Here is a 16,608-nt window from a genome sequence, read left to right as displayed (position 1 = left end):
AGAAACCATTACAAACCACTACTTTCTCCCTATGAAGCCACCTCACCTGTTGGAAGTGCAAATAAAAATGCAAATTCAAAGAAAGCATGGAAGAAGATTGTACACGTTTCCTTCTAATTAATTATAGCATTTCGGCGCAGCATTCTTTTACTTTAATTAGCTTAGTAAATTATGCATCCCTTAAAAGTCAAAAAAATATTTGTTAGGCAACAACCTTATTAGACTTTATGATTTTTAGTTTTACTTCTTGAGTGCTAGCCACCTTTGTGGACTTTGTAACCATAGTATTAAGTGCTATAATTGTTAGAACAATTTTTATTAACTTTTAGTAAGCAAGTTAAGGGCATCTATTTTAGGCTTTAATATGTAGCAACTTAATGAGTTGCTTTTTTTGACTTTTGTAAGTTACCTTAATTTTTTTTTTCTTGTAATTTGGGGGGAAGGGGGGACCAAGGCCACTACCGGTCCCCCTCCTAACTCCGTCTCTGTCTAAAATTATTGTTTTCCGTAATTTCAAGTAACTACAATGATATATTATATTCAATTAAAATATGAACCACAAGATCTCTCTTTACCAAAAGAGCTGGAGTTTCGTGGCCTCCATCATTTTAGTCAATCACAAACTTTTGAAAAGAACAGTGAACGTTGCACTCTTGTCTTCGAGCACTCACATCCGGCTCAACAAATATTTAGTTAAAATTTAGCTAAAAAACACATTTTTCTATTTTAACAATCAACTTTTTCAAATCACCTATATCCGGCTCAACATTTTAGCTATTTACTTTTACTTTCCTATTTAAAATATTATATTATATATATATATATATATATATATATATATATATATATATATATATATATATCAAATCTAGATCCACAAGCTGTGATCAAGAATCCAGGTGAATCTACTTTGTTAATTCAAAGTTCTACTCAGAATGTTAATATCAAAACTCCAAAGATGATTCGATCGAATGAGATTGACCTCCCCAACGAGTGGTTTTTGGAAGGTGTTGCAAAACCTTCTCGAGTAGTGAATGATGCCTCTAATCTTGATTACATCCAACAATACATGGATCGATCTGTTAAAATCAATTTTTTTGATTTAGGACTTTCTAACAGAATCGAAAGACCTCTGTTGGTTAACGAACGAAGGAATTCTTTTGCGGGTTCTACAACCTCAGAAGGATTCCGACGTCGTGATAAGGATGTGGATGAGTCTCTTAACGCTCCTCTGCCTCTTTATCCTGTTGTTAACCCTGATTTGAAACTCAAATGAATTTCTACCGATTCCCAAGTTTCTTCTGTTTTTTACTCTACTAGAAATCATCCTCCGACGGATGACGAAGGTGGATCTCTTTCTCCTTCTACTTCTAATTTTAATGCTCCTCTTCCCATTACTCATCATCATTAGTGTAATGTTATCACTGCTACTGCTCCCATCAAAGATTTATTTTCTATCATTGATTGGCCTGCTTTGAACAAAGATTTTAAATCTTCTGAAAATCGTGCTTTACGGCATGCTTACCGTGCCAAATATTCAGAAAAGGAACAAAATCTCATTAAGGTCAAATGGGCCGAGATGATGATTAAGTCCCAAAAACATATCTTGTTTTTTGATTATCTTCAAAAACATTTCCCTATCGATAATGTTTTGAATGTTGTCAAAAAGAATTTTACCAAAGAAGATAAATCTGTTGTCAAATCTTCTCATTCTCCTCTTGAAAATACTCTTCTTGATGTCAACAAAATTGTTGTTAAATGTTCCCCTTTCAAAACCCATGATAAGGACCCTATAAATAACGATAGGAAAATTATCGAACAAAACAATTTTTGTGCCCACTCTCTTCATATTTTAGGACAACAATTGGACCGTATCGAAGAGAAAATTCCCTCTCTCTCTTCTGATCCAAAAGTTTCCTCTTCTAATTCAGAAACTTCTTCTCAGGATTCTACTGATTCTGATATTAGAATCCTTGAACAAAACTTTGGTAAGATTGAAATGGAGCCAAAACTCCAAAGGATCTTTGACGGATCCAGATCATTCAGTCCTACAAAGAATTTTCATCCTAAGTCAGCCTTTCCTGATAATTTTGGCCATGATAGTATTAGCACTTGTTCTGTTCTGACTAAATCTGACGAACAAGATAATACTATAATCTCTCCTAAAAATACTTTGGGAAAAGTTTTAAAACAAAAATCCAAAGTAGTTATAGTCTCAGACTTGCAACATGAGATTAATAACATTAGGAAAGATATGGTTGAGATAAAAAGGAATAAACAAATACATGTTTCTGATAATGTCAATTTTGTCAATTTGATCAGCAAAGTGATTCCTCCCAAATGGCATTCTAAAGTGCATATCATTGTTTCCCCTGATTTTACCCTTGATGTTATTGCTTTGATTGATTCTGGTGCTGATTTAAATTGTATCCAAGAAGCAATTTACCAAAGACCTTCATCTTTTGAAGCTCCTTTGCTCTCTAGCCATTCCCCTGTTCTTATATCCTCTCCTTCTCTGTCACTTACTTCAATAAGCACTATCACTTACTTTTGTAAGCCTTATCTAAATCTGTAACGATTTCAGCTTATATCAAACTTTGTTTATCAAACTCCTTATCTATCTTTACTGTCTTTAATTTCAGTTCTTTATTTTGATTATATAACTGTCATTACCGCCTCATGGCTAGTTTTACTGCTTTGTTTTAAATTATCTTATGCATTGTACATCACTCTCCCCTACTCCCTGCATCTATATGCATACTGCGCTTCCTCCCCCCCCCCCCCCCCCCACACTCCGTTTTGGTATCAGAGCCATAAGAGTTCTGATCTCTTTGCTACTTGATGTACACCCTGCTCTCTCTTGAACCCCCTGAGTATAGTCTTGTTCTTCTCCTTTTCATTTACTCCCTGTTAACCTTTCTCTGTGTTGAGATTCTAGTTGTGGAATGGTAGTCCACCACCCCGTCAGTTGTGGTTGTAAGGAACGGTAGTGCACCACCCCGTCTAGTCAGTTTGCGAGGTATCTATAAGTCCCGCTTTAAGCCTGGGTTGGTGTCTAGGGCGTGAAGAAGGAACTGAGTGTTGGCCAAGGGTGTGTGTGAATAGTTCTTGTTTCAACTATTTCGCGTCCAAGGGTATGTGTGGATAGTTTTACGTCTAGGAAGGACATACTTAGGAAGTTTGTCTTGTGAGTGAGTACCTAGGATGAGTTCCTTGGCTGCTCAATTCTCAAAACCTCCCCAAACTCACCCTCAAGTTTCCCAGTCAAATACTTCTACTTTTTGTCAGTTCTCTAAGCCTGGTGCTATGGCTCCTCCGAAGGAACATAGTCCTCCTGTCAATATCTCCTTCCCTTGGATTACTCTCCCCTTTTCTCAATATCTATTCTCTTCTGAAGATCTTTCCCAAACCCCAGAGCAACTAGCTCATTCTTACTTTCCTTGTCATTTTCATTGGATCCCTGAACATCCTTTGAAAGATTTGTCATTTTTTACTGATATTTTGATCCAAACAAAATATGTCCGTTTCCGACCTATACCCAAACATAACAATCCCCAAATGATTGTTGGTACCATTGCATATTTTGTCAATTTCATCTCTGTCGATGATTGGGGCTCTCACATCCCTGTTCTTATTATGACTATGTGAATGCCTGGTTCCATTTTATTCAAAACCCACTCCTCTTGATTTACAATTTGAGGAAAGGTTTCTCAAAATCACTCACTAGGCAAAGTCTTAGAGGAACTCATCCTAGGTACTCACTCACAAGGCAAACTTCCTAAGTATGTCCTTCTTAGACGCAAAACTATCTACACATACCTCCTCTAAGACTTTGCCCAGTGAGTGATTTTGAGTTTAGTTTGTGTGTCAAAATGTGGAGATCTAATTCTTCTGTTAGCTCTAATTCCAGTTTACCACTTGACGTGGTTAATTCTGAACAATTTTCTATCGAAAGTGATAATAATTTTATTTTTGATAAATGGAATATTCCCAAGCTTTCTAACAATGATGTTTATACTACTTCTTGGTCTAAATCTGTCTTTAGATCTGAATATTCTGTCAAAAACTGTTGAACAAACATTTGCCACAATGGGTAATAATCAAACTATTACCTTGTTCAATAAAAAATTTGTCAATGATGCTCTTGCTAGAAGTTACAAATTCTTGCATATTGGTTCTGTTCAAGTTGCTGTCAAGCCTTTGACTCGACTTGGTATTAATGCTTCTGTTTTGTTATGTTTGCGTGACGCAAGATTTGTTGATTTCAAAACCAGTATTCTTGGCATGATTCAGTCTTCTCTGTTTAATGGCCTTGTCCATTTTGATGTTTTCCCTAATATTTCTCTTGCCTTGAATGATGTTCATATTTTGAAAGCTTTGACGCTTAATATTTTGGCATCTGGTTATAATATGGAAGAAGGTAGCAGACCCCTTGCTATTATCTACCGTATTTATTACAAATTGATGAAAACAAATCTAGATCCACAAGCTGTGATCAAGAATCCAGGTGAATCTACTTTGTTAATTCAAAGTTCTACTCAGAATGCTAATATCAAAACTCCAAAGATGATTCGATGGAATGAAATTGACCTCCCCATCGAGTGGTTTTTGGAAGGTGTTGCAAAACCTTCTCGAGTAGTGAATAATGCCTCTAATCTTGATTACATCCAACAATACATGGATGGATCTGTTAAAATCAATTTTTCTGATTTAGGACTTTCTAACAGAATCGAAAGACCTCTGTTTGAAAGACCTCTGTTGGTTAACGAACGAAGGAATTCTTTTGCGGGTTCTACAACCTTAGAAGTACTCCGACGTCGTGATAAGGATGTGGATGAGTCTCTTAACGCTCCTCCTCCTCTTTATCCTGCTGTTAACCCTGATTTGAAACTCAAAAGAATTTCTACCGATTCTCAAGTTTCTTCTGCTTTTAACTCTACTAGAAATCATCCTCCGACGGATGACGAAGGTGGATCTCTTTCTCCTTCTGCTTCTGATTTTAATGCTCCTCTTCCCACTGCTCATCATCATCAGCGTAATGTTATCACTGCTACTGCTCCCATCAAAGATTTCTTTCTATATATATATACATATACTTTCCTATCCTAATTCTCAATGACAGAACCAAGAAAGAAAATATTATAAGTGATGAAAGAAAATAAGTGAAAATTTTAAACATACTACCTCATCTTTTGTTTTTTTTCCTAAACCCTCGTAGCATGTCAAATGGTTTTTGTAGTAAAAGTTTTGGTTTGACAATTCAGGTATGAGAAGTATCATAGCTATTATGGTGGTGACGAGGAAGAGAGAAAAGCTAACTACACTGACATGGTGAGTGCTGTTCTGTCATTAACAATCTTTTTATCAGTGTGTTACTGTCTTTGGAATTTACTATAATAATCTGTTTGGTATTTGGTTTCTAAATCATGGTGAGTAGAATGAGAAAGCCTCGATCTATTGTAAATTTATATATATATTTATTTATGAGGTTTTTTCTGTGTTAGCAAGGTTGGTAGTTCTTGTGCTTGATCTTTTTTTTGTCCATCTCATTCATTGATTAACGTAGTTTTTAGTGGTGAATCACGTAGTGTGTCCTTTTGTGATGGACTGATCTTTGTTTATTCTGCGTTTCTTCTTATTTTTCGCATCTAACCCATTTGTGGGAGAGAGTAATTAAATATCCAACAAAAGTGAGGAACCAGCTGTAGAATTTCTATTTGGATGCCGGATCTACTCTGCTACCTGTCTGAAGAATAAAATTGAACCATCTCTTGTGGATTTCAGGTTAATAAATACTATGATCTTGTTACTAGCTTTTATGAGTATGGCTGGGGGGAGTCTTTCCATTTTGCACCCAGGTAGCCTTTGAAGAAATGCAGTACAATTCCTTTTGGCCTACATTTGCAGATTATAACTAATCATGTGCATAATTTTTGTTCCTAAAGATGGAAAGGGGAGTCTCTTCGAGAGAGCCTCAAGCGAAATCAGCACTTCATTGCTCTACAACTATGCCTGAAGCCAGAACAGAAGGTTTGTTCCTTTTGTGGAACATGGGGAAGCTGACAATTTAGAGATTTACCATTCGAATAATTGAGATTTTAGTTTGACATATATAATATTAATAGGTGTTGGATGTTGGATGTGGAATTGGTGGACCACTTAGAGAAATTTCCAGATTCAGGTTAATCTCTCCCCCAACCCACCCCTCCCATCGACTTTCTCTCCTTTTAGTTTCTACCATTGATTAAACAAGAAACATGGTAAGATTTGTTTCATTGAAATTTATGTCCTCTCACTTATGATTACAAATGTATGAGTCCGGAGGGCGAAGTTTCGAAAAAAATCAGAAGTTTCGAAAGAATCGGAAGTTTCACATGAACATTGACATTAGATTGCTTTGTGCATGGTTTGTGGTTTGTGGTTCTGGGTGAATATTGAAAGTATTATTGAATTGCTAAAGTAATAATGAGATTTTTGAGAAAGAGAAAACACAAGTGCTAGCCTAGCTAGGATTGTATATTTATTGAACTTTCTCTTGAGGAAGGACTCTTTAGCTATGTATATATGCAATGGTGATTTGTTACAGCTCAGCATCAGTAACGGGGTTGAACAACAATGAATATCAGATAGCAAGGGGAAAGGTACGTACGTATATATATAGCATGGTCTCTCACTCACTGATATAAAAACCAAACGCATCTAGAATTTATAATAGACTGAAGTGCTAAAAATATCAAAATGGCAATGACACGTGCAAGCTGCTGTTGCTCCACAGGAACTAAACCGCATTGCTGGAGTGGACAAAACCTGCGATTTTGTGAAGGTTGGTTCATGTTTATGGTGTGAAAGTAGTAATGAGATTTGGAAACAAACCTTTTATGATATAACAAAAAGGGTTTTTTGTGATAGACGCCTCAGTAGTAATGAGATTAATATGAAGTCTTGATGATGCAGGCTGACTTCATGAAAATGCCATTTCCTGACAATACTTATGATGCAGTATATGCAATTGCTTCTACTTGTCATGCACCCGATGCAGTATGTATTCCAAATTCTAATCAGCTAGGATAGCAAATCATGTTCCACTTTTTCTTTTCTTTTTCTTTCCTCTTTTGGTTCATATTGGTTTAACCTTTGCTTGTGATCTGTATAGTATGGATGCTACAAAGAAATATATAGAGTACTAAAGCCTGGCCATTGTTTTGCTGCATATGAGTGGTGCATGACTGATTCTTTCGATCCCAATAACCGAGAACATCAAAAAATAAAGGTAAGATATGCTTGAATTAAGCATGATTATTTTATCGTTTCAATGTAACAAAGTTTCATTGGTGCAGGCAGAAATCGAGATTGGTGATGGCCTTCCTGACATCAGGTTGACAGGAAAATGCCTTGAAGCTCTCAAACAAGCAGGTTTTGAGGTGACTGCAAGTTGTTGTTCTGTTTTTTACGAATCTCGGTTTGTTATTGGCACAAGTTTCAACTTATTTATTTATTCTGCACAAAGGTGATATGGGAGAAAGATCTTGCTGTGGACTCACCTCTCCCTTGGTACTTGCCTTTTGATAAAAGTCACTTCTCACTGAGTAGTTTCCGTCTAACTCATGCTGGGCGTTTCATTACAAGAAACATGGTAAGATTTGTTTCATTGAAATTCTTCAAGATTTGAAAGAATTATTCATACTTGTTCAACTCTGGAAAGGCAGTTGATTTAGAGCTGAGTTCTCATTTTGGTAGGTCAAGGCCATGGAATTTGTGGGAATTGCCCCAAAGGGAAGCCAACGTGTTCAAATCTTTCTAGAGCAGGCTGCAGAAGGGCTAGTTGAAGGTGGAAAGTGAGTGCTCCCTCTGCAATACTTATTCTCTAATTCCACCCACTCTTACAATGATAAGTGAAAGAAATGGGTAAATAAAAAAGAGAGCCTTTGAAATTCTTTCCTTGTAGGAGTTGAATCACAGTTTTTTTCTTTCTCACATAATTATATTACTGTCTTTCAGGAAAGAGATTTTCACACCAATATATTTCTTCTTGGCCCGGAAGCCGCTTTCAGACAATCAGTGAACATCTCAATGTAGACTAATTAACCTGGGATTCTGACAGGTTGAAATGTATGTTAGGATTGGGTTTTTACCATGCTGGTTGACTTTGTGATCTTGGTTTCCAATTGAAAGTTGTTTGTCTGTGTTTAGTTTCCTCTGGGTTCATTTGTACACCTCCTTTGGCTTGAGCACTAGCTGTTGTACCCTTCTGCTACATTGGGACTTTGGCTCTTTTTATTTATCTAATAAATAAATTTTTTTCTCTGCCTTGACTGGGATTTTTTTTTTTTTTTTTTTTTTTTTTGGGAATTGCAAGGGGAGAAAGGGAAGGGTGCCTTGTTGGGATTTGTATGCATGTTTCTTTTTTAGCTTCTTTTTTCTTTTTAATTAAACGTATATGTTGTATATTACTAAATTATTATTTTGGCCTACTCCGAGGACCTCTGAATTATTTTTTATACCACAAAGAGGGATTTGTAACTTTTTTTTTTTTTTTTTGAATTAGTTATCACTTCATTAATATAATAATCAAATGGGGCAAAATGCTCCATACAATATCAAATATATAATTTGGAATCTTCAGAATCCAAACACTATTTATGACACACACAATAGCCACTCGGGTTATAACAAGACAATAGCTATGAAATGTTAACATCCCAATCCGTTTTCAGATCTACAGCAAATTCCAGCAAATTACGTCTATCTTTGCTGCCAAGTTATTGATTTCCTGACTTTTTGATCTCTGTTCTAGTGTTTTACCAAACACAATCTCATTCGCTACCTCTACCATAGTGACAATTCTTCTGTATGCATGATAACTCTTCCACCATTGATCTATGGTTTGCTCTCAGAAATGAATTAGAAGAAAACAAAATACCGACTGAAAACCAATTCCGTTATTCTAAAGAATTCGTGAAAAGGACTAAAACTTCACATCATAGATCACTCCTGAAAGCAAATATAAAGAGAAGACAATCTTATTTAAAAACAACGAAAGTACAATAACCAAAAAACAACAAAAACCCAACACTATCACACAATCCACCAAATCCAAGAGAGGTAGCAGTCAATCTACTGGTCTGTTGTTAGAATGCACCTCGAGGACCATTGACGCACACGTCCCGGTCAATTTACGGTGGAGCTGGGAAAAGGAGGGGGAAGGAGGACTCCCTCTCCCACTCTGAGCTCTGTCTAATAACTAGGGAGCGATTTGTAACTTAAGCCAACCATATGGATTGATTTTGCATTTATCCTTATAATTTAATATGTCAACTTGAGCACTTTCTTCTATTTGTAAAATTTATTTTAAAACTTTTCGTTCTTAAATAAATCTAAACCATCAAAATCATAATAGATAATTAGATATCATGTACTTTTAGAAAACCTTCAAGATTAAGACTTTTTTTTTTTTTGGTTGCAAACTATCATTGTCTAGTGATTTTAATTTCTTGAAATTTAAATTGAAATTTAAATTTTTTTTGGTATATCTTAATTTGTTCAAACTTACTCTGAGTCGAAGAAATACGTTGATATTATATATAAGAAGTAACAATTCTAAAAGGTTCTTCGGCAGATTATGTTCTTAATTGCAAAAATATTTCTTGAAATCAAACAAAAAATAGTAGGGGTGAAATTTAAAACCGCCTAACCGCAACCGCTAACCGCTAACCGCTATAACCGTTAACCGCCAACCGCCTAACCGCCTAACCGCTTTGAAAGCGGTTAGTAAAAACCGCTAACCGCCTAGGCGGTTGCGGTTAGCGGTTAGTGGGTTTTGGAAATCCGCTAACCGCTAACCGCTACCCGCTAACCGTTTTTTTTTAAATATAATATATATTTATATATTATATATATATAATAACAATAAGTTGTGAGTTTATGAACTTTTTTTGATTGATTGAAATGAGCCTCAAGCTTCAAGTTTAACCATATATGTTGGTTTTTTTGGTTGCTTGTGAGTTTATGAATTTGTTTGTGTTTTATTTTATTTCTATGTGTGAGTTTATGAACTTGCTTGTGAGTTTATGTATAAGACTACAAGTGAAGTGATGATTTTGTTGTAATTTTATTTGTATATTATATGATGTGTAGATTTGTAGAAGGTGGCCAACAAGATTTTGGTATATAGCAATTTTTAATGCTAAAATGGCCATGGAAAGGGAAAAAAAAAATGTTTAAAATGAGAAAAAAAATGTTTAAAGTGAGCCCAAAACCGGCCCAAACCCGGTCCAAAATCGGCCCAAAGAAAAAAGCCCAAAAAAAGCGGTTAGAAAAAAAACGGTTATTCTAAAGCGATTAACCGCTACCCGGTTAGCGGAGGCGGTTAGTAAAATTTACTAACCGCCTAGGCGGTTGCGGTTAGCGGTTTTAGCCACTAACCGCTAACCGCAACCGCTATTTAACTCCTAAAAAATAGGGTTAAATGTTTTTTGGTACGTGAGTTTTAACACCTTTATTTATTTTTTTTATTTTTATCTAGATTTCTTTTTTATCTAGATTTCACTTGTTTTGGATTTTTAAAATGGTATACCAAAACGCACATCAACAACATAAAAACACGTTTTGTTGTTTTCAAAACAAGCAAACAAACAGGCTTCTTGCATTTCTCAATTCTCAATGCTTGTGTTGTGTCCACTTTGACCGGCCCCATTCCGCTGACATGGCAAAACTTAACTGGTTCACTCAAAATTTCCATCACAGCCCACCAGAGTTGAACAAGATCAATAGCAAAACGCGCCAACTAGTCTTTACCAGAACCCGACCCGACTGGATCAGAGATCGGCGGACGATCTATCTCTACTTTCCGGTACGTTTCTCAATATCTCTCTGCTCATCTCTGTTTGGTTGAAGAGAAAAAGAAAGTCATAAAATTCGGAATACTTGAAATTTTCCATTTTGTGTGCGAAGAAACTCTAAGATTCTTTATTCGCTCATTTTGTGATCTGTTTACAATATTGAGGTTGATAATATTGTTTTCTTTCACTGTATTTAGTTGAAGAGAGAGTGTAGTTTCTAATGCATAGAAAGAATAATGTTTCTTTTTTGGATGAATTGAAAGAAAGAATTATGCTGGGCATAGATGTTGATTTGTTGGGTTACTGAGAAAATTGAGGAGAGGAATAGACGATTACGCTTTGGAACTGATTTTTTTTTTGAGAACTTTGCGGTTTGTGATTGTGTTTCGATTCTTTAGGTTAATATTTTGGTGTTATTATGATGGATTTTATTTTTTCGTGAAATATGTTATGTTATTTTGTGATGATTATTATTCTTTCACTGTAATTACTTGAAGAATGAGTATAGTTATTAATGAAGGAATAATTATTTTGAATGTAGATGCTGATAATCTGTTTGGTTGCTTAGAAAATTGAGGAGAGGAAAAGACTTTCATTTTGGATCATATGTTTTATGCTTTTTTTGTTCCTGAAAATTTTGAGTTTGGTGGCTAAATTTGTACGCTTTAGGTTAATAACTTTGTATTTTTATGATAGACTTGATTTTGCGTGAAATTTGTTGGTTATTTTGTAATGATTATAGTTTCTTTTACTGTAATCACTTGAAGAATGAGTGTAATTTATTATTTAGGGAGAATTCTTTTGAATCTAGATGTTCATAATCTGTTTGGTTGCTGAGAATAATATATTGAGGAGAGGGAAAGAAGATTACATTTTGTATTGCATATGTTTAATTATGCTTTGGATTTTGAAAACTTCGAGAATTTGCCTTAGCTTAGTGCTAATATTAGGTTCAAGTAATTGGATAGTTTTGTTTCCTCTTGTCCAAAGAAAAATTCATACATAAAATTTTGGGAAGGCTTGAACTTTTAATGGATTTTGATAACTTGGGGTCGATTTTTTGCAGTAAGTCATTTAATTGAAATAGGGTGGGTTTTTGAAATGTGGGGTTCACATTATGTGTAGGGTGGTACTTGCTCAACTTGGAATGGATTTGAAAATCTGGAGTGGAAGTTAAGAATAGTGACTTAGCTGCTCAAACTTTGAATAGATGTCCAGAAGTTGGAGCTGAAGTTAAGCACTGTGAGTTATTTGCCTAAAATGGATGTTGGAAGTTGGAGAGAAGATTATGTGTTGTGATATAAGATGTAGAACTACTTAATAAATGGAGTGTCAGCAACCCAAGTAGGTTGTTATTTGTGATCAACTTAGTTTATGTTTCTTTTTGCTCCAGCTGTCAAAACTATAGTTAATAGGCATGTTGGACATCGCTAGATACGTGGTCATTCATTTGCTAATTTTTGTATGTGTTAATAAAAAATGCAGCTGGTGGCACAGAACAGTTGTTAATAATTTTATATTTGCACAGGACAGATTGCTTGAAGCAATTGGAAACTGCATTCTGCTTAAGATGGACAATGACGATGACTTCACGTTTTGTCAGCCAAGTTTGGTATTTACATTTCATTTGATGAAGTCATAGCTTTATTATCTTTTTGAGTTAGCACAAATTTATCAAGTATATTGAGATTTTTGTATCTGGGTGCTTTTCATACTCAACAATTTTATCTAAGTATATGGTTTATGGTTATAAATTTAGGTTAGCTTACTAGTCGACCAAGAAGGTCATGAGACAAAGAAGCTTGTGTCAGACATTGGTGGTATCAGGATAGAAGACGAATTCTCAAATGGCAGTGATAGTAGTCAGAATAGCGGTCTTCTGTGGAATGAAGAAGTGCCAAATAATACCACCCTTAAGAAGCAGGGCACAGTTGGTTCTTTGTCTTTCAATGTTATTGATATGTCCTCTCCAAAACAGTCGACGGAATTGTCAAGACCAGTAGCTTCAGGAGATGTTCAAGATTCAGTCAACAAAGTTCAGGAACAGACTGTTGCAAGGAAGCCAGCACCTCGAGCAAAGGTTCCTTTTGAGAAAGGATATAGCCAAATGGACTGGCTTAAGCTTACTCGAACTCATCCTGACCTTGCAGGTATTGGATGGGTATATATTTCTTGGTGAACCTGCTTCAGACTTTAACACTGTATTCCTTTCCTTGGTTCTTTTTGCAATTTTTCTCTTGAGTTTCCCTTGAATGTGCTTTGATTCTACTTATTATGGTTTACATATAATCTACTTCTCTCTTAACTTTTTGTTTTTTGAAGGGGGGGGGGGGGGGGGGGGGCTGGTGTGGGTGGGAAAGCAATGGCCAAGATTATGCCTTAGTGTGTAGTTTTGAGGGGCTCAATAATGTATGACAGCCTTGAGAATTTCAAGCTTAGGGCTGTCCTGAAGGAGAGGCAGTGAGAACGATGGAAGAAAGCGTAGGTTTGATAAAGTAGGTTTGGAAGCTGAATCAAAGTTTTAAGGCCTGCTGTTATGATCTTTTGTGTTGATTACCCATCGAAAAAAAAGTGTAGAATAGAATGTGCATACACAGATTGAATAAGAAATGCAGAAAGAAGAAGAGAAAAAGGGATTAGGAACCCATGCTTGATACCTTGGCAGTTGGGACTTACGTCGTCTTGTCTAGTTTCTTACATCTTGGCAAAAAAAGCATTTCCTCTTAGAATATATCTCAACTAGATCTTTATGCCAACTGTCTTAGTTTAAGTTTTATTGGGGGACTTGGTTTTAACCCTTCATTTGAGCTTGAATTCCTTCTCTCTTTCTTGCCTTGAAAAAAAAATCAGACTTTTACTAGTGATAAAACATTTAATAGACATATTTTTGCACCTAAACAATTGCTTTTTTAAGATGTTCAAGTAGCTAGGTATTTTCTCTAGTATACTTCATGCATATCTAAGGCGCCTTACACTTTTAATGATATCTCAATTACTTATTAAAAAAAAATGCTTTTAACTTTTGATGCATCTCCATTTCCAGTTTTCATTTTACCAGCACACTTATATAAACATCATGTCCAAAACAAATCCCATCATTTTGGTTCATAATCTTTTGATTCTATTCCATAGTCATGTGGGGCTTGCTCTCCCTCTTCTTTGTGGTGTCTGCCAAATATGGCACTTATGGTATAAAACAAAAAAAACTCCGTTGCTTGCAGGTAGATGGTGTTGGGTTTGGCAAGGGTTGCTTTTGCATCTATTTTACCCATATTGTGAACTTTCTACATAAACTAGTGGGGACACTTACAGATGATTATAATGTTTAGTAATTAAATTGGTCCTCAGTTATAATGCATGAGCTCATAAGGGGAGTTCAATTTGTTGTAATTTCTTATGCATGTTAATTCTAATGCTTACTCACTGTGAGCTTCTTGATTCCAGGACTAAAGGGACAGTCAAATAAGAGGCTTATTTCTATGAATGAGGTTAAACAACATCAGAAAGAAGGTTCCATGTGGACTGTTTTAAAGGGTCGTGTGTACAATATATCTCCATACATGAGATTTCATCCCGGAGGTATGGAAATGATCCTAATGTGCTCGAGTTTCATGTCTTCAGTGACCAAATTCTCGTTTATTCATTAAGCATGTTGTGTGTGGTGAGTTAGTTGCACATTGTCTGCATTCAAACTTGTATACTCTCTGTGCATGCACAAACACAAGTTCCATATCAACAGTGAGCAGATTCTCTATTTTTGAGGAACTTTAATTTTGTTGAAGGTTGCATATATTCAGAGCCTATCAATGACCTAGGTTCATTAATATAGAAAGGCAAAGCAATGTTGTGCTGTAATTCTCAAACCAGTTGAACCTTTCTGATGCTCTCTAGGATCCCCAATCTCTAACTTGCATTATTTGATGATGCTATCTGTTCAGATAGGTAATGTTATCACTGTAACAGTGTTTAGTGACAGAATTGTATATTCCCCTGAAAGACTACTTGATGGTGTCTTTGTTATTGCCAATTTTATCCAAAGTCCATTCATGGCTAATGTGGTAAAATATGGTCGAGAGTCTATTGCTCCTCTTTGACGAAATTTCCTTTTTCAGGTGTTGATATGCTGATGAAGGCAGTGGGAAAAGACTGTACATCCTTATTTAGTATCCTTTTCTTGAATTTTCCTACTTTCAGTGGTTTCTTTAGGTCATGCCTGAATATTAGTGGTTTTCTTTGACCTCGGAAAAGTTTACTCCATTCTACCCTTTGGTTTTTAGCTTTCATGATTTGGACCTTTCTAAAAGAACCTTCTTTTCCGTGTGTTTTACCTGTGAAGCTCAGTTAAAAGGGATAGTCACAAGACATAACCTAGGATGATGAGATGAGTTTATGCCGATTCATTTTGGCATTCTTTATATTTTAGATTTTTTTTTTTTTAATTTAAAATATTATTGGAAATATTGCTCTTGCAAATGGCCCAAAATCATTTACTCAAATGCTTTTAGGAGCATGATGCTTCTTCTTCTTCTTCTCTTTGCTCGTTTTTTCTTCTTCTAAGGAGGGGGGTTGGTTCTTAACTCAGAGTTTGCATCTTCTTTTCTTTTAGGAGAAACTTCACTAAGGACTCCCAAACTTCCACCCATTTTGAAATACCCCTCCTGAACTTCAAAATCTCTCAATTTAGTCCATAAACTTTCAATTGCTTTTAATTTGGACCCCTTCGTCAGATTTTAAACGTCACATGACGTTTATACCCCTGACTTTTGTATAAAATTTCAACTTCTAAAACGTTTTTTGATTTTTTTTTTAAAAAAAAAAAACAAAAATCAAGGATATTTTGGTTTTTTTTGAATTTTTAACAGCTAAAATTAACAGAAGGGTCCAAATTGAGAGCAATTGAAAGTTCAGGAGACTAAATTAAGAGATTTTGAAGTTCAAGGGGAGTATTTCAAAACGGGTGAAAGTTTGGGGATCCTTAGTAAAGTTTCATCTTTCTTTTAAGCTATTGAGAATTGTTACGGTTGACAGAATTCCTTAATGCCTTTGTTTTAGATAAATACCATGCTTGGGTGAATGATGAATTTTTACTAGAGAAGTGCCTCGTGGGTACTTTAGATAATAGTAAGTGAAGTTCGATAATAATGGAGTAACTACGAAGTGACTCGAGGCCGCCTCTATATTCTTAGCAGCAGATTGGCACAGAAATGCCTTTTTCAGTTAAGGTGTATGAGAACTATGTCACAGTAGAATGACACCCCCTTTTTATGGTAGGGGTAACTTTACCATACCATTTGGAAATAATTGTACTTCTGCCTGTATTTTTCTACAATGCATTTAATGGAATCCTGCATTATATCTCATTATACTGCTATAATAATGATTTAGAAATTGTCTAACATGCCCATGGAATTATTAGTTGCTTTTGGGATGGGGAATTGGATCAACTTCATTTCAAGTGGAATGGAATTGAAATGGAAAGGAGCCATTTCGCGAACATCATTTATTATTGTTAAATCTAACGGTGTAGATGATGTGATCTTTGTCCCTCGGAATGGTGTTGGAATGCACATTTTCACATTTAAATGCAATAGAGTGTATAATAATGGAATATGATATTCTCCATTTGAAATGGAGATGACTCATTTTATAATCAAGATTCTGTTTTCCAATTTAATGGTATACAAGACGCTACATCATTTAAACATATATATTAAATCTGTGTGAAAATTAATCTGAACAATGAGAGGATCCTAATCCTACAATAATTGCG

At 35.4% G+C, this 16,608-nt stretch overlaps 2 protein-coding genes across 5 annotated transcripts; both read left to right on the top strand.

Annotated features, from left to right (window-relative positions):
- Positions 1-4,005: 4,005 nt before the first annotated feature.
- On the top strand, positions 4,006-8,253 carry LOC132173586 (cycloartenol-C-24-methyltransferase-like). The gene is made up of 14 exons (XM_059585110.2): positions 4,006-4,420; positions 4,715-4,838; positions 5,265-5,331; positions 5,785-5,858; positions 5,946-6,030; positions 6,126-6,181; positions 6,587-6,641; positions 6,776-6,823; positions 6,955-7,038; positions 7,154-7,270; positions 7,338-7,421; positions 7,508-7,633; positions 7,738-7,835; positions 7,999-8,253. Exons 1-14 carry the CDS (start codon positions 4,006-4,008, stop codon positions 8,060-8,062), a joined length of 1,497 nt encoding a protein of 498 aa, XP_059441093.2. The 3' UTR covers positions 8,063-8,253.
- Positions 8,254-10,725: 2,472 nt separating this feature from the next.
- Positions 10,726-16,198, top strand: RLF (reduced lateral root formation). 4 transcript variants are annotated; one of them, XM_059582505.2, is made up of 7 exons: positions 10,726-10,849; positions 11,964-12,080; positions 12,372-12,450; positions 12,598-12,988; positions 14,283-14,417; positions 14,951-15,001; positions 15,891-16,198. In XM_059582505.2, exons 3-7 carry the CDS (start codon positions 12,409-12,411, stop codon positions 15,965-15,967), a joined length of 696 nt encoding a protein of 231 aa, XP_059438488.1. In that variant the 5' UTR covers positions 10,726-10,849; positions 11,964-12,080; positions 12,372-12,408; the 3' UTR covers positions 15,968-16,198. The 4 variants fall into 4 exon arrangements, with proteins under 4 accessions (XP_059438488.1, XP_059439207.1, XP_059439914.1 ...); XM_059583224.2 differs by having other exon boundaries at positions 12,367-12,450; XM_059583931.2 differs by lacking the exon at positions 11,964-12,080.
- The last annotated feature ends 410 nt before the right edge of the window (positions 16,199-16,608 follow it).

Source organism: Corylus avellana, chromosome 2 (genome assembly GCF_965113065.1).
Source record: "Corylus avellana chromosome 2, dhCorAvel1.hap1.2, whole genome shotgun sequence".
Taxonomy (NCBI): Eukaryota; Viridiplantae; Streptophyta; class Magnoliopsida; order Fagales; family Betulaceae; genus Corylus; species Corylus avellana.
The sequence above is the reverse complement of the archived record's forward strand: the minus strand, read 5'-3'. Positions and strand labels throughout refer to the sequence as shown.